General features: G+C 48.6%; 1 protein-coding gene across 1 annotated transcript in view; it reads right to left on the bottom strand.

Moving 5' to 3' along the window:
- FER1L5 (fer-1 like family member 5) overlaps positions 1-25,563 on the bottom strand; it is a 68,424-nt gene that overhangs the window by 32,950 nt on the left and 9,911 nt on the right. The window contains exons 7-18 of the mRNA XM_017860467.1: positions 25,054-25,356; positions 23,946-23,996; positions 17,823-17,853; positions 16,145-16,260; positions 15,807-15,930; positions 15,334-15,386; positions 14,093-14,161; positions 7,795-7,838; positions 7,623-7,705; positions 7,454-7,548; positions 5,804-5,932; positions 2,440-2,617 (exon numbers count right to left, since the gene is read on the bottom strand). Of these exons, the coding sequence (XP_017715956.1) occupies positions 2,440-2,617; positions 5,804-5,932; positions 7,454-7,548; positions 7,623-7,705; positions 7,795-7,838; positions 14,093-14,161; positions 15,334-15,386; positions 15,807-15,930; positions 16,145-16,260; positions 17,823-17,853; positions 23,946-23,996; positions 25,054-25,356 (1,276 nt within the window). The remainder of the gene's footprint in view (positions 1-2,439; positions 2,618-5,803; positions 5,933-7,453; positions 7,549-7,622; positions 7,706-7,794; positions 7,839-14,092; positions 14,162-15,333; positions 15,387-15,806; positions 15,931-16,144; positions 16,261-17,822; positions 17,854-23,945; positions 23,997-25,053; positions 25,357-25,563) is intronic.

The following is a 25,563-nucleotide window of genomic DNA, read 5'->3' as shown; positions in this document are numbered from 1 at the left end:
AGGGGCATGGATACTTGAGTAAAGGGATCTGGGAAGAGCAAATGGACCCTTTCTAAGATGCTGATAGTTTTCTATATTTTAAGCTGAGTGGAGGGTTCATGGGTACTCATTTTATTATCATTATTTTTTATTTTTTGGTTAAACAGGGTCTCACTCTGTCACCCAGGCTGGAGTGCAGTGGTACGATCTCCGCTCACTGCAACCTCTGCCTCCCAGGCTCAGGTGATCCTCCCACCTCAGCCTCCCTCATTTTATTCTTCTTCTTTAAACTACATATACACATTTCATTTGCTTTTTGTATATATATTTCATAATACAAAAATCAAGTAGATCACGCTAAGTGAAAGAAGCCATTCACAAAAAAACTACATATTATATGTTGCATATATGACATGTCTGGAATAGGAACATCTACAATCACAGAAAGTAGATGGCTGGGCGCGGTGGCTCATGCCTGTAATCCCAGCACTTTGGGAGGCTGAGGCGGCGGGTCAGGAGATCGAGACCATCCTGGCTAACACAGTGAAATCCCATCTCTACTAAAAACACAAAAGATTAGCCAGGCGTGGTGGCACGTGCCTGGGAGGTGGAGGTTGCGGTGAGCCAAGATTGCGCCACTGCACTCCAGCCTGGGCAACAGAGAGAGACTCCGTCTCAAAAAAAAAAGAAAAGAAAAGAAAAGAAAAGAAAAAGAAAGTAGATTAGTGGTGGCCTAAGACTGGGGAGGTGGGAGATAAATGGGGGGTGACTGCCAACAGGCATAGGGTTCCTTTTCTGGATAAGGAAATGTTCTAAAATTGATGGTGGTGGCCAGGCGCGGTGGCTCAAGCCTGTAATCCCAGCACTTTTGGAGGCCGAGACGGGTGGATCATGAGGTCAGGAGATCAAGACCATCCTGGCTAACATGGAGAAACCCCGTCTCTACTAAAAAATACAAAAAACTAGCCGGGCGAGGTGGCAGGCGCCTGTAGTCCCAGCTACTCGGGAGGCTGAGGCAGGAGAATGGCGTGAACCTGGGAGGTGGAGCTTGCAGTGAGCTGAGATCCGGCCACTGCACTGCAGCCTGGGCGACACAGCGAGACTCCGTCTCAAAAAATAAAATAAAATAAAATAAAATAAAATTGATGGTGGTGATGGTTGTACGACTCTGTGAATATACTAAAAAACTATTGTACAAACTTAAATGCACGAATTGTATGGCTTGTGAATTATATCTCAATAAAACTTTTTTAAAAAGAGAGGTAGGGAAGTGGGATGCCCAGAAGGCTCAGAATGGGTGATGAGACAGTAAAGCTGAAAAAGATGAAAGTGAGACAGCAGTGCTTGTGGTTCTCAAACTGGAGCATGCACCCCAGTCACCTGGAGGGCTTGAGAAAACACAGACTGGGGCCTCTTCCCCAGGTTATTGGATTCTCTAGGTCTAGCGTGGGGTCGAGAATCTGCATTTGTAACAAGCTCCCAGGTGATGTTGCTGCTGCTGGCCTTGGGTTTGTTCTCTGAGAACCGCTGCTCTATAGTCCCCACTATAGGTGTGCAATAAGTATATACTGGAGGAGTGAATGAATGGCTGGAGGAGTAGTTGGTTGGATGTTGGGGTAAGTGGGTAGGTGAGAGTTGAGTGGCTGAATGGATGGATAAAAAAATAGATGGATGCATGAACTGGTGGGTGGAGGATGGATGGATGGGAGGTGGTTCAAGGCTGGAGGGGTAGTTGGTTGGATGTTGGGGTAAGTGGGTAGGTGAGAGTTGAGTGGCTGAATGGATGGCTAAAAAAATAGATGGATGAGGCTGGGCGCGGTGGCTCAAGCCTGTAATCCCAGCACTTTGGGAGGCCGAGACGGGCGGATCACGAGGTCAGGAGATCGAGACCATCCTGGCTAACATGGTGAAACCCCGTCTCTACTAAAAAATACAAAAAACTAGCCGGGCGAGGTGGCGGGCGCCTGTAGTCCCAGCTACTCGGGAGGCTGAGGCAGGAGAATGGCGTGAACCCGGGAGGCGGAGCTTGCAGTGAGCTGAGATCCGGCCACTACACTCCAGCCTGGGCGACAGAGCAAGACTCCGTCTCAAAAAAAAAAAAAGAAAAGAAAAAAGGAAAAAAAAAAATAGATGGATGCATGCCCTGGTGGGTGGAAGACGGATGGATGGGAGGTGGTTCAGAGTAGCAGGGGAAAAGATGAGGCTGGAGAAGTTGTAGTGTTGTAAGCAGTGTAGAGAAGGACTTCATGTCAACACCTAGTTTCGACTCTTGGGTTCACCACCTGCTAGCTATAAAGTTAGGCAAATGACTTCACCTCCCTGAACCTCATTTTTTCATGTGTGAAATATAGGTAAATAATGCCTATGAATCTTCCATGAGCTAATACCCCTGAGAGAGCCCAGCACAGGGTCTGGCATGCAGTGGCTGCTCTCTATTCTTTGCCAGAATCTGACAATTACCATCATGTATCACTGGGCTGTACTGTGTGCTTGAGACGAGAGGCTTGTAATTCAGGTCCATCTTGTTCCCATAGTGACCGATGCTGACCTCGAAATGGACCAGGTCTTCAAAGTTGGGCATCATGGTGCAGGAGAGGAAGATGACGCACAGCCCATACTTTTGGCGGTTCTGGTGCTTCTAAAACAATAACCGCCCCACCCCCCATCCCCAGTACATAAGCCAAGGGTTAGATTGATGGGCAGGGAGGCAAGGATGAGGTACTCTCTTTCTTTCAAAGCCATCTTCCCTTCTCTCCCTCTCAAAGGCCTTCAGAGGCTCCCTTGCACCCGGCTGATCCAGGGCAGTTCCTCCAGGACTTCCATCACCCGGCCCTCCACCCAGCCAGCCCTGGCTCCCTCCCTTCTTGAAATCAGGGGGCTGGGAAGGGAGTGGTCTCCTCCCTTGTCAGGGTAGGCTCTGGGTTGGGCCACCTCATCCTCATTCCAAGTAGAGATGCTTTTCCTTTTTGACTAAACCCTTTCCCTCAGAAGACACAATGTGGATAGGGGTGTAGAGCTGAGATTTTACACACACCCACACCCACCCTGCCCCCCCCCCACATACATGCATACTACCAGAAAGGCTGAACCTTCCCACTGCCTGCTCCAGCTGCCCACTATCCCCCCAACTTCAGCTGTTCTCACCAGGTGCTTGCTTGGGCCTTCCTGTCCGTCATATGAGTCCCTCTTGCTTCTGTTCCAACCTCTGCCCCATTCTTGCATCCCCCAGTCTGTTCACTACCTCAGGTCTCCCCTATTTAAAAAAAATAACTTTCCTTCTCCCATCTGAACCCCATTTAGCTACCACCTGTTCTCATTTCCTTTCACGTTAAAAAAAATTTACTTTGAGGCCAGGCGCAGTGGCTCACACCTGTAATCCCAGCACTTTGGGAGGCTGAGGTGGGTGGATCACGAGGTCAGGAGATCGAGACCATCCTGGCCAACATGGTGAAACCTCGTCTCTACTAAAATACAAAATTAGCTGGGCGTGGTGGTGCATGCCTGTAATCCCAGCTACTCGGGAGGCTGAGATAGGAAAATCGCTTGAACCCAGGAGGCGGAGGTTGCAGTGAGCTGAGATCGTGCCATTGCTCTCCAGCCTGGGCAACAAGAGACAAACTCTGTCTCAAAAAAAAAAAAAAGCTTTTTATTTTATTTTTTTGAGACGGAGTCTCGCTCTGTCGCCCAGGCTGGAGTGGCAGTGGCCGGATCTCAGCTCACTGCAAGCTCCCCGCCTCACGGTTCCGCGCATTCTCCTGCCTCAAGCCTCCCAGTAGCTGGGGATAACGGGCGCCCGCCCACCTCGCCCGGCTAGTTTTTTGTATTTTTGTTAGTAGAGACGGGGTTTCACCGTGTTAGCCAGGATGGTCTCGATCTCCTGACTCGTGATCCACCTGTCTCGGCCTCACTAAAGTGCTGGGATTACAGGCTTGAGCCACTGCGCCCAGCCAAAACTTTTATTTTTTAGAGATGTGGTTTCACTATGTGCCCAGGCTTGGTCTCAAACTCCCTGGGGCTCAAGTGATCCCTCTCCCTATCCAGACTCCCACACCTGGCTTTGAATCAGGTGTTTTAGAAGGTTGTCCTTCTGTGCAACTGGCTCCTACCTGTCCCTCCCACCTATGGCAGCCCAGCCTTCTCTCCTAGCCAATCTCCAAGGCTACTGATCTAATTCTAATAACCAGCATATGTCTCTCAGTCCTTCGCCCTTTCTCTCTGGTCCACATTCGAGATTGGCTTTGTCACTCCTTTCTGCAAATCTCCACTCCTGAGTCCACCTCTGGAGGTTCCTCTCCACCCTCTTTCACAAACCCTTCTCTTCCCTTTCACCTGCCTCAAAGACTGGGCATCCTCAAAACTTCCTTCTCCTTTCAATTCCCCCTAACTCTCCTCAGGCAATTTCTTCCACGACCACAGGTTTCAAACTTTGGCGTGTTGATGTCACATCCCCTGTGTCTAGCAGGCTCCAGGGCTGGTCTCTGTTGATGTCTGCACACCACATGTCAAAGATGGGGTTCATCATATCCCTCAAACTTCTCCTTCTTTAGAGAGCCACCTTGGTGCATCGCACCCCTGACACCGTCATCACCATGGCAAGAAAATGGGCTCAGCAAGGGGATCAGCTCACTTATTACGTTGTTGGTCCACTGCTCTGGACATTCTGGGTTTCCAAAGGGTCTCTGAAACCTAACCCACTCCTCTCCAGCTCTCTGCCAACGAGGCTGTATTCCTGTTCTCTTGACTGAGGTGACGCCCAACCTATCTCTCCTCCCAGTCTATTGTTCTGCTCCTCCTGCCCCTTCCTGCCTCAGTAAGTAGCCCCTCCACTGGCTTCAGGAAGAACTCAAATCCCTTAGATTGTTAATACAAAGCCTGAGAAACTAGGTATGATTAAACCATTTCCTCCTTAACCATATTAGGATTTTTTTTTTTTTTTTGAGATGGAGTTCGCTCTGTTCCCCAGGCTGGAGTGCAGTGACATGATCCTGGCCTCATGTAACCTCCACCTCCTGGGTTCAAGCGATCTCGCTGCCTCAGCCTCCCAAGTAGCTGGGAATAAAGGCGGCAAGCCACCATGCCCCGGTAATTTTTGTAATTTTTTTTGGTAGAGGATGGGTTTTGCCATATTGGCAGGCCACCATGGTTCGAACTCCTGACCCCAAGTGATTCACCCGCCTCAAGCCTCCCAAAGTGGCTGGGATTACAGGTGTGGGGCCACTGCACCCACCCAGATTAGGCATTTTTTTTTTTTTTTTTTTTTTTGAGAAGAGTCTTGCTTTGTTGCCCAGCCTGGAGCGCAAGTGGCACAATCTCTGCTCAACTACAACCTCCACCTCCCGGGTTCAAGTGATTCTCCTGCCATCAGCCTCCCTAGTAGTGGGGACTACAGGCATGGCACCACACCATGCCAGCTAATTTTTTTTTTTTTTTTTTTTTTTTTTTTTTTTTTTGTATTTTAGTAAAGACAGGGTTTCACCATGTTGCCCAGGCTGGTTCAACTCCTGGGCCAGTGATCCTCCCCTCCTCGGATCTCCAAAGTGCTGGGATTGACAGGTGTGAGCCACAGCACCTGGCCCAGATTAGGCATTTCTTAAAACTGAAACCTTATCTTTTCCATCAGGGTCCCCCAACCACTGGGATTTGCTGCAGCATGAAGCCACTAGCAGGGGTTTAGTAAATTATCAGGCTGATTGGTCAAGCATCCTTACACACTCAACAGCCAGTGGCCAGGGCCTCTTTGCACGGTCAGAAACTGGGATCCACAGTAGATCTGGGGCAGACAGGGCTCGTGTTTTTCCCTGGGTTACCTGTTTCCCGCAGTTACCTCTATCCTGGTCACTTCATGGGAGAGATCCTTTATCGTGGAGTCTTGACAGGACTTGATTTGGGTGATTAACTCCAGATAGACTCGGCCTCGATAAGCTAAACCATCCCTAACAGAGTCGGGAATACGCTAGGGCAAGCCAGAGAAAAGGGAGAATAGGGGTGAGAGAAAAAGAACAGGCCAATCTCCTTTCAAACCCCTGAGGCAAAGACAAGGTTGTCCAGTCACTGCCTGCCCGGGGCTTCCTCCAACCACAATCCCAGATAATTCCAGACACCTCCACGCCAGGAAACCTCTGGGCACTGAGCCCTCTTCTGCATCCTGGGAACCTGCCTGCCCCATGGGGGCCCGTGTTCCCACAATGCCTCAGGCTGGGTGGGAACTGTGTTCCCACAATGCCTCAGGCTGGGTGGGAACTGTGTTCCCACAATGCCTCAGGCTGGGTGGGAACTGTGTTCCCACAATGCCTCAGGCTGGGTGGGAACTGTGTTCCCACAATGCCTCAGGCTGGGTGGGAACTGTGTTCCCACAATGCCTCAGGCTGGGTGGGAACTGTGTTCCCACAATGCCTCAGGCTGGGTGGGAACTGTGTTCCCACAATGCCTCAGGCTGGGTGGGAACTGTGTTCCCACAATGCCTCAGGCTGGGTGGGAACTGTGTTCCCACAATGCCTCAGGCTGGGTGGGAACTGTGTTCCCACAATGCCTCAGGCTGGGTGGGAACTGTGTTCCCACAATGCCTCAGGCTGGGTGGGAACTGTGTTCCCACAATGCCTCAGGCTGGGTGGGAACTGTGTTCCCACAATGCCTCAGGCTGGGTGGGAACTGTGTTCCCACAATGCCTCAGGCTGGGTGGGAACTGTGTTCCCACAATGCCTCAGGCTGGGTGGGAACTGTGTTCCCACAATGCCTCAGGCTGGGTGGGAACTGGGATCACTGAGTCTGCGCTCCCCGCCTGGCCAATCAGAGCCCGCCCTGCCTCCTTGGCCGCAGGGATCCAAGGGGAGCACACAAGACCTAAGGATGCCAATTACAACGCTTGCCCGGCCTTCCTTGCTGGAGGTGGTGTGGTGAGGTTCCCAGCCCGGAGGCCTGACTGCGGGAGGAGGGAATGAGGCAGGGTGGGGTGGGGAAAGGAGGAGGGCCTCCCAGTGGCCTTGAGGGCCAGTGCCTGTGGTTCTTCCTCAGCATCCTTCCCTGCCTCATTCCTTCCCAGGGCCTTTTTGCACAGTCAGAAACTGGGATCCACAGTGGATCCGGGCAGACAGGAATCTTGTTTTTCCCTGGGTTTAAGACAGTCTGAGTTGGGTTCCTGGCATTTACCGCCATTCCTCAATAACCTCGTGCTTCCTCACACTTGCCTGTGCTGTGTCCTCTGTCCTGCGCGCCCTCCCGCCTGCTGAAAATCTTACCCTGGGCTCCTCTCAAAGCCCCTTCGTCAGGGAAAGCCCAGAGCTTCCACCTGCTTCTTTCTCGTGCCCCCACGCCTGTCCCACATGCATGTGGCTGCTCATGGACAGGCTTCACGTTCTCCCCAAGACCCCGAGGGACAGAAACCAGGGCCAGGGCTCCGGGCACGTCCCAGGTCCTAGTGCTTTACTGGGGGCAGCTCTACCTCCGCTGTCCCCTAGAGCTGATGTGACAAGCTTACAGCGCCTTCTTCCTGGATCCTGAAAGGGGCCTTTTTACCCCCATGCAGAGTCAGGAAGCTGGGGCCAAAGCAGGGCAGGAAGCCAGAGTACACTCCTGGAAGGAGAGAGAGTGAGAAGGGTCGGGCACAGGACGAGGGGTGTGGGAAGTGGGCTCGAGACTTTGCTTGCCTTCGATCTCTTCTCCGGTGGACGAGATCTGGTTGAGGGACAGGCTGGCAGTCCCAATCTCATCCGAGCAGTCCTTCCTGTGGCTGGAGAGAAACACTCCTCAGGCTGAGCCCCTGGCCCAGCACTCATTTCCTCCTTCCCTGTGTGCTTCACCCTCCACCAGGTTGCTCACCAGTCCAAGACTCTGAACTTGATGTAGCTAGAGAGGCAGGGTAGCTGTCGGGGGAAGGAGAGAGGAGTGGTGGGTACACATTCGGATGGTCTGGTCCTCGTGGAGATTTTAAGAACAGGTAAGGAGTCGCGGGTCTGGGACCAACTCCTGGCTCAGTTACCAGCGAGCCACTTAATCACAGAAAAGCTGGATTTCCAACCAAGCTAATGGAGCTTTGGCTTTAGGGCCTCTTATTTGTTTTCTGGGAGTTTGTTTTGTTTTGAGACAGGGTCCTCCTCTGTCACCCAGAATGGAGTGCAGTGGCATGATCATAGCTCACTGCAGCCTACACCTCTCAGGCTCAAGAGATCCTCCCGCCTCAGCCTCTTGAGTAGCTGGAACTACAGGCAGTTGCCGCCAAAGCTAGGTAATTAAAAACAATTTTTTTTTTTTTGTAGAGACAGGTGCCTTACTATGTTGCCCAAGCTGGTCTCGAACTACTGGGCAAAAGCAATCCTCCTGCGTCAGGCTCTCAAAATGTTGAGATTATAGGTGTGAGCCACCTCACCCAGCTGGGCCTCCCATTTGAATGGGCCCCTTGCAGGGTCCTGGGAGGGGCCTGGAACTTGCCATATGATCGTTTTGTATTTGTGTTTTTAAAATGGCCCTCTGGCCAGGCATGCTGGCTCACACCTGTAATTCCAGCACTTTAGGGGGCTGAAGTGGGCGGATCACTTGAGTAGCCTGGGCAACTTGATGAAATCCTCTCCCTACAAAAAATACAAAAATTAGCTGGGTGTGGTGGCACTCACCTATAGTCCCAGCTACTCAGGAGGCTGAGGTGGGAGGATTGCTTGAGCCCATGAGGTTGAGGCTACAGTGAACCATGATCGTGCCACTGTACTCCAACCTGAGTGACCAAACGAGACCTTGTTTCAAAAAAGAAAAAAATAAAAGTTCCCTAATTGCATAAGCTTCAGGCCCTCCGATAGCTGAGTCTGCCCTGACCGTGGGCTGGTAGATATTACTGTCCTCTCACAACCCCTTTCAGTCTGAATGCACATTCACCAAACCATCTCATGGAGACGCCGTGTGCCTAGAATGTCTTCATCATGTCTAGCCATCAACTTTTTAAACAGTGGTATATCTGTCTCCTCAAAGAATAAATAAGCCAGGCACGGTGGCGCAAGACTGTAATCCCAACACTTTGGGAGGCCAAGATGGGTGGATCACCTGAGGTCAGGAGTTTGAGACCAGCCTGGTCAACATGGAGAAACCCTGTCTCTACTAAAAATACAAAATTAGCTGGGCATGGTGGCGCATGCCTGTAATCTCAGCACTTTGGGAGGCTAAGGTGGGCAGATCACCTGAGGTCAGGAGTTCGAGACCAACCTGGTCAACATGGAGAAATCCCATCTCTACTAAAAATACAAAATCAGCTGGGCATGGTGACGCATGCCTGTAATCTCAGCTAGTCGGGAGGCTGAGGCAGAAGAATCGCTTGAACCCAGGAGGCGGAGGTTGCAGTGAGCCAAGATGGCACCATTGCACTCCAGCCTAGGCAGCAAGAGCGAAACTCCGTCTCAAAAAAAAAAAAAAAAAAAAAAAAAAAAAAAAAAAAAAAGAATAAATAATAATAGCTGCCTCTTTAGGAGGTTTCTGTTACCCCTGGCTTGTGCTAAACAAATTCCATAGACCAGCTCAGTGGGCTCTCCTAAAAACCTCTTGAACCAGGTGCTATTATTATTCCCATTTTCACATGGGAAAGCTGAGATCAGAGAGGTTAAGTTCCTGAAGTTCTCATGCTACATGCAGTCGCCAAAGCCTCAGAGCCCCTCACCACTCTGCTGTAACCCTGTGGGGGCTGTGATTGTCCCTATAAAGAGATGGGGAATGAGGCCTAGAGAGGCAGAGAGACTTGCTCAAGGTCACGTAGTAAGGGGTGGAGTCAGGATTCCAACCCAAGCTTCTGTGTCCTATCTTCACTCTACAATATGGTTTCCTTAATTATTTTTAAAAAGAAAGAAAAGAGGCCAGATGCAGTGGTTCACGCCTGTCATCCCAGCACTTGGGAGGCTGAAGTGGGAGGATTGCTTGAGGCCAGGAGTTCAAGACCAGCCTGGGCAACATAGTGAGACCCCATCTCTATCAAAAATACAAAAAATTAGCTGGGCATGGTGGCTCATGCATGTAGTCCCAGCTACTCGGGAGGCTGAGGCACAAGAATTGCTTGTACCCGGGAGGCAGAGGTTGCAGTGAGCTGAGATTGCGTCGCTGTAGTCCTGCCTGGGCAACAGAGCAAGACTCTGTCTCAAAAAAAAGAAAGAAAGAAAAAAAGAAAAATAAATAAAAGAAAAAAAAATCCATATATCCATGTGTAAAATAGAGCTGCGGGGTTGAGGCCAGAGCGTGACCCCAAATCCTCAGTCCTCTCCGCTGGGGCCTCTTCTCCTTACAGCAGTTCTTGGGGTGCGGCTGGGAACCTCCCAACTTTCCATTTTCTTCATCCAATTCTCTTCGGGTCCTGACAGCTAAGAGGCCAAGGAGAAGAGGAAAGGGCTTTCTGGGTGAGCAGCTAGTTAGTAAGAAAGGAGGAAATTGCCCAGGGTAAAGAAGGACGTTGGAAGGGGAGAGGTGGGCACCAGAAGGCATCCAGGTCTTCCAAAGTTAAGAATCCTCCAAGTTCAGATTTATGGCCGAACCACCTTTCCATGAATTGTGCTAATAATTCTCCTCCCGCTTCTCAGTTCATCATCTAGTGTGCTGCCTCCCCTTCTGCCCTGGGGCCCTCGGACTGACCATTGCACAGGCCAGTTTTCTGCCATGCCCCGGGCTCTGCTCCCCCTCCGACCACCTGGCCTCAGATGCTACCATCTGTGTGGTTGGCTGTTCTGCCTCTTCAGAGTGAGGTTCACACCTGCCTGCTGCATTTCTAAAGGGCTAGAGACAATCAGGCCAGTATCCAAAGGGCCCCACCCTGGAGACTGTGTTCTGGGGAAAATGGATGAGGTTCCAGTGGGTGTTTGGACATCTTGAAATGTTGGAAGGCCTCGGCCTCTCTCAAGGATGAGGGAGGGCCTGGCCTGTGCCATTGGTTCTGAGCCTGTAAGAAGATGACAATGGCCAGGCATGGTGGCTCACACCTGTAATCCCAGCACTGTGGGAGGCCAAGGCGGGCGGATCACCTGAGGTCAGGTGTTCGAGACCAGCCTGGCCAACATGGTGAAACCACGTCTCTACTAAAAGTATGAAAATTAGCCAGGCTTGGTGGTAGGCACCTGTAGTCCCAGCCTCTCATAGCTTGAACCCAGGAGGCGGAGATTGCAGTGAGCCAAGATCGCACCATTGCACTCCAGCCTGGGTGACAAGAGTGAAACTCTGTCTCAGAAAAAAAAAAAAAAAAAGATGAACACAGAAGATGAAAAAACAGGATTTCCCAAGGCTCTGAACAGCCACAGAGCATCTGAGGATCCCAGCCCTGTGCCCTCACCACAGGCCGGAAAAGGTGGGAGGGAGCTTGGCAAGGATGGCGGATGGACTAGGCCTCCTCTGAAATGTCTTCCTACTTTCAGAGTCTATAAAATCATCCAAGGAGGCAGGGATTATGAGGAATGGTTGAAAATGATGACTCACAAGAAGGCAGACTGGGTAACTACTAGAAGCATCAAGGAGGGGAGCTCACAGGAGGGAGAAGGAGGGCTCATTAGCTAATTTTGTATTTCACAACATAGGAGGAACCAAAACACTCTCTGGGTTGCCAAATCCATGTCACACAAATTTCTGTGTGCCTGCACTTGTGAGAGAGCTCAAGTTATCTCTCAGAACTGTGTGCTTATTTTACATACAGCTCTTAGAAGCCTGACTTAGAGTCAAAAGGCCAGTAAGGCTCCACCTTCAAGAGAACTGTCATCCACAACAGCTGATAGGTGATGAGACAGATTGAAAGGCGATCAAAATCAGACTACAGAACCCCACAAAGAAAGCGTCTCGGAGCCATTTAGTGTAGGAACAAGTAGCCCAGTACTGCAGATAGCCCAGGATAATAACTATGTTCCCAAAATGGCTCTAGGCCATCAACAAAAAGCTCTAATTATATTCAGGGCAAGTTGCTGAGAAGATAAGAACATGTGTATTATCATTTAAAATGGGTCTTTAAAGGGATTTGTTTTGTTTTTATACGTGGGTGAAAGGGCACATTTAAGTTCTCTGGAAAGTTCAGTTGTATGACCCACTCATTGCTTAATATATCTACCAGAATCTAGTCATTCTGCATCTACATATTTACCTAAGAGAAATGAAAGCATATGTCTATGCTAAGGGTTGTACACAAGTGTTTACAGCTTCACTGTAACAGCCGCAAACTGGAAACGTTCATAAACAAGGAAAGGGATAAGCAAACTGTGGTACATCCATACAATAGAATATTACTCAGCAACAAAAAGAATGAACCACGGATACACAGCAACAGCATGAATTAAATTCAGAATAATTATGCTGAGTGAAAGAAGTCAGGCCGGGTGCGGTGGCTCAAGCCTGTAATCCCAGCACTTTGGGAGGCCGAGACGGGCGGATCACGAGGTCAGGAGATGGAGACCATCCTGGCTAACACGGTGAAACCCCGTCTCTACTAAAAAATACAAAAAAATTAGCCGGGCGAGGTGGTGGGCGCCTGTAGTCCCAGCTACTCGGGAGGCTGAGGCAGGAGAATGGCGTGAACCCGGGAGGCGGAGCTTGCAGTGAGCTGAGATCCAGCCACAGCACTCCAGCCTGGGCGGCCGAGCGAGACTCCGTCTCAAAAAAAAAAAAAAAAAAAAAAGAAAGAAAGAAGTCAAACAAATAAGCATACTTTCTGAACGATTCCATTTCTATGAAACACTAGGAAATGCAAGCTAATACGTAGTAACAGAAAGCAGATTGGTGGTTGCCTGGGGATGGGAGGGGGTGGAACGGGAATCACAGGGAGGGATTCCCAAGGGGCATGAGGCAACTTTTGGAGGTGATAGATATATTCATCATGTTGATTGTAATGGTGGGTTTCCTGGATGTGTACATATTTTTAAATGTATCAAATTGTACATTTCCTTCCTTCCTTCATTCCTTCCCTCCCTCCCTTTCTTTCTCTTTCTCTTTTCCTTCCTTCCCTTCCCTTTCCTTCTCTTTTTCCTTCCTTCCTTCCTTCCTTCCTTCCTTCCTTCCTTCCTTCCTTCCTTCCTTCCTTTCTTCCTTCCTTCCTTCCTTCTCTTTCTCTTTCTCTCTCTCTCTCTCTCTCTCTCTATTTCTTTCTTCTAAAAGTATGAAAATTAGCCAGGCTTGGTGGTAGGTACCTGTAGTCCCAGCTACTCATTCTTTCTTTCTTTCTACTTCCTTCTTTCTTTCTTCTTTTATATTTTTCTGAGACTGAGTCTCCGCCTGTTGCACAGGCTGGAATGCAGTGGCTCGGCTTGGGCTACAGGCTGTTACCACCTACTGAGCTGGTGTTTGCTCAGATAAGTAGGTGATACCACCTCGGCTCAGCTCACTGCAACTTCCACCTCCCAGGTTCAAGCAATTCTCCTGCCTCACCCTCCCGAGTAGCTGGAACTACAGGCGCATGTCACCACGCCCGACTAATTTTCATCTTTTTAGTAGAGTCGGGTTTCGCCTCTGTTGGCCAGGCTGGTCTCAAACTCCAGAGCTCAAGTGAGCTGCCCACCTCAGCCTCCCAAAGTGCTAGGATTACAGGTGTGAGCCACCATGCCCGGCCAAATTGTACCTTTTAAATATCTACAAGTCTGGCCAGGTGCGGTGGCTCAAGCCTGTAATCCCAGCACTTTGGGAGGCTGAGACGGGCGGATCACGAGGTCAGGAGATCGAGACCATCCTGGCTAACACGGTGAAACCCCGTCTCTACTAAAAATACAAAAAATTAGCCAGGAGAGGTGGCAGGCGCCTGTGGTCCCAGCTACTCGGGAGGTTGAGACAGGAGAATGGCGTGAACCCAGGAGGCGGAGCTTGCAGTGAGCTGAGATCCAGCCACTGCACTCCAGTCTGGGCAACAGAGCAAGACTCTGTCTCAAAAAAATAAACAAACAAACAAATAAATATCTACAAGTCATACATACCATTGACATAGGTATGTCAATGATAACTCAGTAAAGCTGTAAAAGGTAAAGTTTTCCATAATATGTCCTGGGCTTCCTCATGCTCCCTATCAGGCAGAGTCCCCCTTGCCATGCTTCTTGGCCCCCACCCTCTTGTCTTCACCCCCACACAACCATCCAAACTTCCCTTCTACATTAGGGGATGTAGGAGAAGAGTGGGGATGATGGAGGAGCCATACCTGAATCCGGAAGGTCAGGATCTGGTTCCATATCGGGTTGTCGGTTTGCGTCTGCATGTGCGTCCTGAGCTGGAATGTGCCAAAGCAGTGTTGGTGCCAGCCTGCCCCTCCTCCCTCCACTGGCCTCACCTTCCAGCTCTTCCTGTCCAGCACCCCTGTGGACACTGTCTGCATACAGAGGTGCTCAGGCTCATCCCTGCTCTCCAGACACCTGCACAACTTCTCAGCAGCAACAGCACCAGTCCTTTGTGTACTTATCCGAAGTGTTTACCAGATTCAGATTCCTCATATTTTTTCTTGAGTCAGCTTTCAATAGACCTCATTTTTACATAGCTATAGGGCTACTAACCTTACCATATGAGTGTACACACATAGATTTTGCCAGATAAATTCTAAGATTCCAAAAGAAAATGGGTAAAAACATAGCTAATGGTAGCCGCATGCCTCTTTCAAAACCATCAACTGACTTCATTTTTAAGCAGTGGTATCTGTGAAACCAAGTGTTACTTGGCCTTATTAAACCTTTTAAGGTACACAAGACGAACGCAGAAGTATCAAAATTTTTGAAAACTGTATGTCACTTACCACCTGAGAACGTTTCACCTAGCTTTGGAGGTACCCAACCACTCACTGGGACACACTCAGTATGGTGTTTTTAACTATGTCCACAATTTCTTTGGTACTCCTCTCTTCAAAAGATAGACATTATTTTCTCTCTGCTTATGTGTGGGCTGGATTTAACGACTTGCTTGCAACAAATAGAATGTGGTAGAAATTCTGCTTGGCAAATACGGAAACAAATCTATTTACCTTTAACCTAGCATTCTCCGAATTTGAACACAGGACTGTTTTTCACCCATGACACCCAACAGCACACTTTGGAAAATGCTATTCCATATTCATAGAGGTTCACGGAATTTCAGCAACTCTCTTGCCCAGAACCTTCGTTTACACATGAAGAAACTGAGGAATGGTGACAGTTTCAATGTTGTTCATTCACTGGCATGTTTCACTCATGCACTCATTCTCCCACGTGTATTTGGTTTTCGGGGGGCATCTGGCATGCAGAGAATAAGACATGGCCTCCACCTGCACAGAGTTCCAGGTGCAGGGGTGCGTGCTTCTCTCAGTGGGTGACTGGGAGATGACTCCTGTGGCCTTGCCCACTGGGCCACCCTCCTCTCCACACTACTTTCTCTAGGTGCCAGTCTCTCTAGGTCTCAGAACATTTCTCCACTTACCTTTTCCCCAATCAGTTCCACCTCCAACTGAAGATTCACTGACTGCTGTTTCTCTGTGAACAAGAAGTTAAAAGACATCTGAGCCAGCAGCATATTTTTTCAGGGGGAGGGAATAGAGTGGAGACAGAACAACTGAAAACCCTCCCTTATAATTGAGAGGGGTGCCCCCTGGGCAGACCTGTCTCCAATGACCACCGCGCCCCTTGTTCTTCCACACAATGGCATGGGGTGGGGGGACATAGGGAGCCTTGAGTCTGCATCTGGCCGTCATAGGCCAGGGACGTGAGGCCCGTTTGAAAGGGTGTCCATGGCACTTCCACAGGACACGTCTCGGGGCATTCCAGTCTCACCCTGTCCCCCTACCCCAAACCGTAGTTTAGTATCAAAAGGAATGAGGAAACTCCATGAGGATCCAGGGTACCACCATGTAGGGAACCTCAGGGCTGCTCCCTCCCCTGCACCCGGACTCTCACTGAGGTGAAGGTCCTCTGCGCAGTAGATGAAGAACTGTAAGTAAGCCATGTTGATCGGGACTACCGCTGACTTGAAGATCTGAATATCGGTGTCATCGGCCCCATACAGCAGCTTTTGATCTATCTGGAGGGACCAGAGAGCTGATATAGTCAAGGTCATGTGGAGGTCACAGGCAAGGACCCCAACCTCCCACTTGGTGCAGGGGGACGGGACAACCCTGCAGCGACGCGGCGGACAAAGGAGAGATCTGATGGTCAACGCCCAGCGTGAGGCCCAGGGGTGCCCCCAGGAGGCAGCCAGGATAAGATAGGTTCCTGGGGCATTAGGGGCAGCTCACCAGGGCCTGGTCTCCCACACCGAGGGCACAGATGGTGACTTTCAGGTAGCCTGTCACACCACTGCCGGGGTTATTTGGTTGGCAGAGGCCTAGCCACTTCCTTAGGAGTGTGTGACCTGGAGAGGCAGAGGGACCATGGGAGATCTGCCTGTAGCCTCCTTCCCTCTCGCCTGAAACCAGCCTTTGCTTTAGGAGGAGGGGAAGGTGGAAATACGTCTCAGGCATCCTGTTTTCTATCCAGTGGCAGAAGAAAAGGGGAGTCACGTGTACCATGAAGCAATGACAGCATGCTCACAAGGCTGCCAGCTGTTGCCTCTAGGACACAGGGACCCCTGTTTATGCCTTGGGAACCTACTGTTCTCACTGTGGCCTGGTCTGGAGCCAAGCATTTTCCTCAGCCTGGTGTGTGCTATAGCCAGGTACGGTGGGAACTTCCACTCAAACTTTAATCTCCCAACACCGGCCTCAAAAAATAGAGATCGGCCGGGCGCGGTGGCTCAAGCCTGTAATCCCAGCACTTTGGGAGGCCGAGACGGGTGGATCACGAGGTCAGGAGATCGAGACCATCCTGGCTAACACGGTGAAACCCCGTCTCTACTAAAAAAAACAAAAAACTAGCCAGGCGAGGTGGCGGCACCTGTAGTCCCAGCTACTCGGGAGGCTGAGGCAGGAGAATGGCGTAAACCCGGGAGGCGGAGCTTGCAGTGAACTGAGATCCGGCCACTGCACTCCAGCCTGGGAGACAGAGTGAGACTCCGTCTAAAAAAAAAAAAAAAAGAAATCTAACCCAGGATGGTAATAAAAGGCCAGCACTTGACTGAAAGGGACGCCCTGAGTTTTTCGGAGAAAGACGCTACTATTTTTTTGTTTGATTGTTTGTTTGTTTGTTTGTTTGTTTTTTGAGACAGAGTCTCGCTCTGTCGCCCAGGCTGGAGTGCAGTGGCCGGATCTCAGCTCACTGCAAGCTCCACCTCCCGGGTTTACGCCATTCTCCTGCCTCAGCCTCCCGAGTAGCTGGGACTACAGGCGCCCGCCACCTCGCCCGGCTAGTTTTTTGTATTTTTTAGAAGAGACAGGGTTTCACCGTGTTAGCCAGGATGGTCTCGATCTCCTGACCTTGTGATCCGCCCGCCTCGGCCTCCCACAGTGCTGGGATTACAGGCATGAGCCCCGATGCTACTATTATAAAGTAAAACAGGCCAGGCGTGGTGGCTCACGCCTGTAATCCCAGCACTTTGGGAGGCTGAGGTGGGTGGATCACCTGAGGTCAAGAGTTCAGATCAGCCTGGCCAACATGGTGAAACCCCACCTCTACTAAAAATAAAAAATTAGCTGGGTATGGTGGCGCATGCCTGTAATCCCAGCTACTTGGGAGGCTGAAGCAGGAGAATCACTTGAACCCAGTAGGCAGAGGTTGCAGTGAGCCGAGATCAAGCCGCTGCACTCCAGCCTGGGTGACAGAGCGAGACTCCATCTCAAAAAATAAAATAAAATTTAAAAATAAGGTAAAATAAAATACCACAATGTACAGTAAAATATTACCAAATACAGAAAATAATTTATAACCTCTAATACTTCCCTCCACCCATGTGTGGGACATATGGGGATTTTAAGGTATTCTGACCCCTGGCCTGATTTTTCTCAGAAGACATACATATTTGCCATAAGTGTTACCTACCTGGAGAATGGTAGATAAACCCAATATCTGTCTGAAAAGACAAGAGTGGGGTGAGAATTAGTTAGAGCCTGCAGCCAAGATTTGTAATATCAACTAACCTGACCCCACTCCTAGCTGTTGGGGCTTCAGCATGTTCTCTGCTCTAACTCCTTTCATCTTTACAGCAGCCTGGGAGGTAGGCCCATTATCACCTCTACCCTGCAGAGGAAGACACTGAGTTTGAGAGAGGTGCCCAAAGTCTTACAACCAGTCAGTGAGAAAGCCTGCGTGAAAAATGCCCTCAACACTGCGCTGTGCCACCCTCTCGGCCAACACAGCCCGACTCTACCCTACTCCTGGGTCAGGGAACGGCTCACTGCTCCTGGGGAAGAAGATGGTTAAGGTAAGAGGTATGAGTTGATAAAGAAACTGTGAGTTTTCTCTTTCCCCTTGGAGATAGTTTCTGACACAGAGGTTTGAGGAATGTGGTTCGGGATGGAAGGTGACATATGTGGGACAAGCTGCTGTGGAACATTATGGCCACCCATAATGTGTTCTTAGATACAGCAACACGGCACAACCCATCAAAGAAAAGCTTGATAAATTGGACTTCATCAAAAGGAAAAGTTTTGCTTTTGAAAGACACCGTTAAGAAAATGAACAGGCTGTTGGCCGGGCGCGGTGGCTCACGCCTCTAATCCCAGCACTTTGGGAGGCCGAGGTGGGTGGATCACGAAGTCAGGAGATCGAGACCATCCCAGCTAACATGGTGAAACCCCATCTCTACTAAAACTACAAAAAAATAGCCGGGCGTGGTGGCGGGTGCCTGTAGTCCCAGCTACTCGGGAGGCTGAGGCAGGAGAATGGCATGAACCTGGGAGGCGGAGCTTGCAGTGAGCCGGGATTGTGCCACTGCACTCCAGCCCGGGTGACAGAGCGAGACTCCGTCTCGAAAAAAAAAAGAAAGAAAATGAATGGGCTGTCATACTCTGGAAGAAAATATTTGCAAATCATATATCAATAGTTAGAAAACAAACAATCCAAGGAAAACAAGCTAAAGGTTTGAACAAACACTTCACCAAAGAAGATACACAGATGACAAGCACATGAAAAGATGTTCAACATCATTAGTCATCAGGAAGGTTTAAATTAAAATCACAGCGAAATACTACCACACACCATTAGAATGGCTAAAATAGAAAAGATGGACTAGATCAAGTATTGCGGAGAATGTGGGGCAACTGGAACTCTAATACACTGCTGGTGGGCATGTACAGTGGCAAAACCTGTTTGGAATTTTGGAAAAAAACTTTTAGAAATTTTCCTTAAAAAGTTAAACATACACTTCTGGGTGCAGTGGCTCATACCTGTAATCCCAGCACTTTGGGAGGCCGAGGCAGGCTAATACAAAAATTAGCCAGGCATGGTGGCATGCACCTGTAATCCCAGCTACTCGGGAGGTTGAGGCAGAAGAATCGCTTGAACCTGGGAGGCGGAGGCTGCAGTGAGCTGAGATTGCACCACTGCACTCCAACCTTGGTGACAGAGTGAGACTCTGTCTCAAAAAAAAAAAAAGTTGACTGGGTGCAGTGGCTCTCACCTGTAATCCCAGCACTTTGGGAGGCCAAGGCAGGTGGATCACAAGGTCAGGAGTTCAAGACCAGCCTGGTCAACAGTCTCTACTAAAAAAAAAAAATTAGCCACACGTAGTGGCGGGTGCCTGTAATCCCAGCTACTTAGAAGGCTGAGGCAGGAAAATCATTTGAACTCGGGAGGAGGAGGTTGCAGTGAGCTGAGATCAAGCCATTACTCCAGCCTGGGTGACAGGGCAAGACTCCAACTCCAAAAAAAAAAAAAGTTAAACATGTACCACATATACCTACCGTATGATTTAGTCATTCTGCTTCTACATATTTTCCCAAGAGAAATTAAAGCTTATGTCTACACTCAGATTTGTACACAAATGTTTACACAGCCCCATTATAGCAGCCTCAGACTGGAAACAATCTAAATGTCCATTCACAAGGGAATGGGTAATTAAACTGGGGTACATCCATATGCTGGACTATTACCCAGCAGTAAAAAGGAATGCACTACTGACAAATGCAACAACATGGATGAATCTCAGAATAGCAATGCTGAGGGAAAGAAAGCAGACACAAAAGGGTAGAGAATGTATGATTCTATTGATAAGAACTAAAGGAAATACTTATCTATTAATGTGAACGCTAGGAAAGAAACGTTCGCATAATAACAGAAAGCAGATCAGTGGTTGTCTGGGAATGCAAGGGGGTGGGATGGGAACGAGACGGAGTGATTCCCAAGGCGCATTAGGCAACTTTTGGAGGTGACAGATGTGATGAGTATATTCATTATCTTAATTGTGATGATTTTTTTTCCTGGGTGTGCACATATTTTTAATATATCAAATTATACATTTTAAATATGTACAATTCATTGTATGTCAATGACACTTCAGTAGATCCATAATATAAAAAAAAACAGGGCAAGGCACGGTGGCTCATGCCTGTAATCCCAGCACTTTGGGAGGCAGAGGCGGGCGGATCACTTGAAGCCAGGAGTTTGAGACCAGCCTAGTCAATATGTGAAACCCCACCTCTACTAAAAATACAAAAATTTGCTGGGCGTGGTGGTGCATGCCTGTGGTTCCAGCTATCCTGGGGGGGCTTCGGCAGGAGAATCGCTTGAACCCGGGAGGCAGAGGATGCAGTGAGCCAAGATCGCGCCACAGCTCTCTAGCCTGGGTAACAGAGCAAGACTCTGTCTCTCTCTTGCTCGCGCCCTCTCTCTCTCTCTCTATATATATATGCATATATATATAAAAATGAAAAAATTAAAAAACAGAATAAAAACTCAGTCACTTCTAATGAAGCAACAGATCCAGGCGGTGATCATCATTAGCTGTTAACAACATACAATGAGAGACCAGCAGACATTCTGTGCCTTCTGTTAAAGTCCCTTTGCCAACTAATTGGTTCAGACTGATCTAAACTCTAGATAGGGAAGTGGGGTGGGGGAATGCAAAATGATCCCCTGAAGATGAAATCAGCAAAACCCAGACCAGAGAAAACGCTACAGGTCCAACTGCCCAGTTTCTTTAACAAATAAGTTGCAAATTAAAAAAAAGAAGAGGAAGTGTGGGGAACAGAGAGGACCAACAGAGTAAAAGGAAACTAAAATGCATATTAACCACTTGCAATGAATGGACCTGGTTTGGAATCCTGATTTGTTCTTTGTTTTTGTTTTTATGAGACAGAGTCTCTCTCTGTCGCTCAGAGTGGAGTGCAGTGGCCAAATCTTGGCTTACTGCAACCTCTACCTCCTGGGTTCAAATGATTCACCTGCCTCAGCCTCATGAGTAGCTGGGATTACAAGCATGTGCCACCATGCCCAGCTAATTTCTGTATTTTTAGTAGAGATGGCCATGTTGGCCAGGCTGGTCTTGAACTCCTGACCTCAGGTGATCTGCCTGCATTGGCCTCCCAAAGTGCTAGGATTACAGGTGTAAGCCACTGTGCCCAGCCTGGAATCTTGATTTGAACAAACTGTAAAAGGAATATGTAAAACAATTAGGGGAATTTGAACACCGACTAGGTATTTAATGCTACCTAGGAATTATAAAGGTTTTTAGATGTGATAATTGTATGTGGTTATGCTTAATAAAATCCAATCCCAGCACTTTGGGAGGCCGAGACGGGCGGATCACGAGGTCAGGAGATCGAGACCATCCTGGCTAACACGGCGAAACCCCGTCTCTACTAAAAAATACAAAAAACTAGCCGGGCGAGGTGGCGGGCGCCTGTAGTCCCAGCTACTCTGGAGGCTGAGGCAGGAGAATGGCGTGAACCCGGGAGGCGGAGCTTGCAGTGAGCTGAGATCCGGCCACTGCCCTCCAGCCTGGGCATCAGAGCGAGACTCCGTCTCAAAAAAAAAAAAATAAATAAAATAAAAAATAAAAAAAATAAAAAAATAAAAAATAAAATAAAATCCTTATGTTTTCGCAATACATACTGAAATGTAGAAAGATAAAATGATATGATGCTTGAGGTTTGATTCAAAATAATTCAGTGGTGAAGGGGAAGGGGGCTAGGTGTAGGTAAAACACAACTGACTGTGAATTGATGAAGATGAGTGATGAGGATATGGGAGTTCATGATACCAAAATAAAAAGAAATAAAAAAATAAGCTCGGCTGGGTGTAGTGGGCACATGCCTGTAATCCCAGCACTTCAGGAGGCTGAAGTGGGAGGATGACTTGAATCTAGGAGTTCTAGACTAGGCTGGGTAACATAGTGAGACCCATTCGTTACAAAAAATTTTTTTAATTAGCCAGGTGTGGTGGTGCACACCTGTAGTCCTAGCTACCCGGGAGGCTGAGGTGGGAGGACTGCTTGAGCCTGGNTAAAAATAAAAAATAAAAAAAATAAAAAAATAAAAAATAAAATAAAATCCTTATGTTTTCGCAATACATACTGAAATGTAGAAAGATAAAATGATATGATGCTTGAGGTTTGATTCAAAATAATTCAGTGGTGAAGGGGAAGGGGCTAGGTGTAGGTAAAACACAACTGACTGTGAATTGATGAAGATGAGTGATGAGGATATGGGAGTTCATGATACCAAAATAAAAGAAATAAAAAAATAAGCTCGGCTGGGTGTAGTGGGCACATGCCTGTAATCCCAGCACTTCAGGAGGCTGAAGTGGGAGGATGACTTGAATCTAGGAGTTCTAGACTAGGCTGGGTAACATAGTGAGACCCATTCGTTACAAAAAATTTTTTTAATTAGCCAGGTGTGGTGGTGCACACCTGTAGTCCTAGCTACCCGGGAGGCTGAGGTGGGAGGACTGCTTGAGCCTGGGAGTTCGAGGTTGCAGTGAGCCGTAATCGCACCACTGCACTCCAGCCTGGGTGACAAAGCAAGACCACGTCTCAAAGGGAAAAAAAAAGAAGGTCGGTTAAACTCAGGTTTTCTCTGACCTCTATAACTTAGTCAGTTTATGTCATTGGTCACTGTCTAGAAATCACGCAGTGGCCTTTGTCAAGAGCACATTTTTCACCTCCTACCATCTAACATTTCTAGAATCCCTCTCTATGTTTTCTTCCAAGGGTGGTCCCTTTTCCTAACATTGTAGATTTAGGAAATAAAAAGAGAAGAGACCCACTTAAATTAAAATTTCAGATAAACAATGACTACTTGGTTAATACACATATGTCCCTGCAATATTTGGTGAGAAGCCATGTAATATTTGGGATATACTTATATCTAAAATGTATTTTTTTGTTTATCTAAGATTAAATGTAACCGGGCATCCTGTATTTAACCTAGCAACCTACCTTTTCCTGATCTTTTTGGATTTGGAGAATCTTAGTTTAGCCCATCATGACTGCGAACTCTCCTAATCTCTCAGCCTCTTTCCAAATCACATCTTTTCACTCTGTCCTGAAAGGCAGCAATCTTTCTCTGAGTTTCCCTAACATGTAAGCTGACCTTTTGGATCCTCTGCTTCTACCTCCTGGAGGCAGAGATTTGAACTGTGTCCACAGTATCATGGCTGTGCAGAAATCCACATGATGTCCCGAGCTTTATAAATATTATATATACTTTAATCCTCACAATCATCCTCCAGATTAAGTATGTTATTATCCCCTTTTACAGATGAGGAAGTAGAGGCTCAGAATAACTTGTGTTAAGTCACCCAGTTGGTAGGTGGATACAAGTGTGGATCTTTTTTTTTTTTTTGAGACGGAGTCTCGCTCTGTCGCCCAGGCTGGAGTACAGTGGCACGATCTCGGCTCACTGCAAGCTCCACCTCCCAGGTTCACGCCATTCTCCTGCCTCAGCCTCCCAAGTAGCTGGGACTACAGGCGTCCACCACCAAGCCTGGCTAATTTTTTGTATTTTTAGTAGAGACGGGGTTTCACCGAGTTAGCCAGGATGGTCTCGATCTCCTGACCTCATGATCTGCCTGCCTCGGCATCCCAAAGTGCTGGGATTACAGGCGTGAGCCACCGCGCCCGGCCGATGAAAATCCCAGTCCTTTTCCCTAGACTTGGGCATGCAGCCCAGCGTGGGTCTCTGCTATAACTGTTTCACCGAACCTCCTCCCATGTACAGTACTCACTTGAAATCTCCCGATCTCTGCTTTGTATCTCATTGCTGAGGAGTTCACCACCTGCAAGGGAGTTCCCAGAAATATTTTAATTATTCACAATCCCAATTTCCCTCAGCCCCTGTAAGAGGAATAGCAAAGGCACGTCCGGGATCCTCCTGACGTGCTGAATGCTTCCTAATGGGGCTGATGCTTGCACATGGGTGCTCTCATTTCACTCCCAGAGGAACCCTGTGAGGTTCACTTTTTTTTTTTTTTTTGAGACGGAGTCTCGCTCTGTCACCCAGGCTGGAGTGCTGTGGCCGGATCTCAGCTCACTGCAAGCTCCACCTCCCGGGTTTACGCCATTCTCCTGCCTCAGCCTCCCGAGTAGCTGGGACTACAGGCGTCCGCCACCTCGCCCGGCTAGTTTTTTTTCTATTTTTTAGTAGAGACGGGGTTTCACCATGTTAGCCAGGATGGTCTTGATCTCCTGACCTGGTGATCCGCCCGTTTCGGCCTCCCAAAGTGCTGGGATTACAGGCTTGAGCCACCGCACCCAGCCGAGGTTCACATTTTTAATTCCATTTTACTGATGAGGAAATTGATCAGAGAGGTCAATTTCCTGGCCCCAAGTCAACATAAAGCAAGGTGTTGCACTCAGCGTTATCCATCACATGCTCTCCTGGCTGTTTCTTCTGTGCCTTTGTTCCCAAGAACATGTAAATTCTTCAAAGGAAGAGGCCTCTTTGTTCTCCTTAGCCCTGTGCTGGGCACATGGCAGGCATCTGATCACCACATGTTCACCATTGTTACTGGGCTTCCTTTGGTTAGGGAATGGAGTGTTCTACTCGGAGGGGCCTTTGGTGGCCTGAGAATCCTGGCACATGGGAAGGGGCTGCCTTGTTCACCTTGGCACCCAGTTCAGGGCCGGGCAGTTGGCAGTCCACAACGTTTGTTGAATGAATGAGTAAATGAATGAATAATCTGGGTGCCAGCGGGTGAAGGAAGTTGGGGGGTGGGTGAGGAAGACAATCTGGAGTGCCCCTGGCTCTGAGGGTGGGGGCTGGAGCTGCAGCGCTTCCCGGTATTGAAGTGGGACAAGAAACACACCTTGCTGGGGACCAGTTTGGCTCCTCACCTGAATTAAGATGGTCTCATCAAAGAACTTTGCAGGAACCTCATGAAAATTCTGGAAGAAGATCTGAGGTAGAGAGAATTGGGGTAGAGTGGACGGTTTCTCCCACCACTTCACGCAAGCACCCGGTAAACCCGAAAGCTCAGAATAATGTGCTTCTTCCCACAACTTTACCCATTTCAATGGGTTTACAAGAACAGGTTGAGTATTCTTAATCCAAAAATCTGAAATCAAAAACACTCCAAAATCTGAAACTTTCTGAGTGCCAACATGACCCTGAAAGGAAATGCTGACTGGAGCGTTCTGGGTTTTGGATTTTTATATTACGAATGCTAAACTGGTACAATGCAAATATTCCAGATTCCCAAAAATATCTGAAATCCAAAACACTTCTGATACCATGCATTTTGGGTAAGGGATACTCAACTTGTGCCACTTCTCTCATGCTCCTCCAGAAGCAGAGGCCTCCTGGGCTGCTAGAGGATTTTCCCGGTGTTTTTTTTTTTTTTTTTT

The sequence above is a fragment of the Rhinopithecus bieti genome, unplaced genomic scaffold (genome assembly GCF_001698545.2).
Source record: "Rhinopithecus bieti isolate Rb0 unplaced genomic scaffold, ASM169854v2 scaffold_54331, whole genome shotgun sequence".
Lineage (NCBI taxonomy): Eukaryota > Metazoa > Chordata > Mammalia > Primates > Cercopithecidae > Rhinopithecus > Rhinopithecus bieti.
The sequence above is the reverse complement of the archived record's forward strand: the minus strand, read 5'-3'. Positions and strand labels throughout refer to the sequence as shown.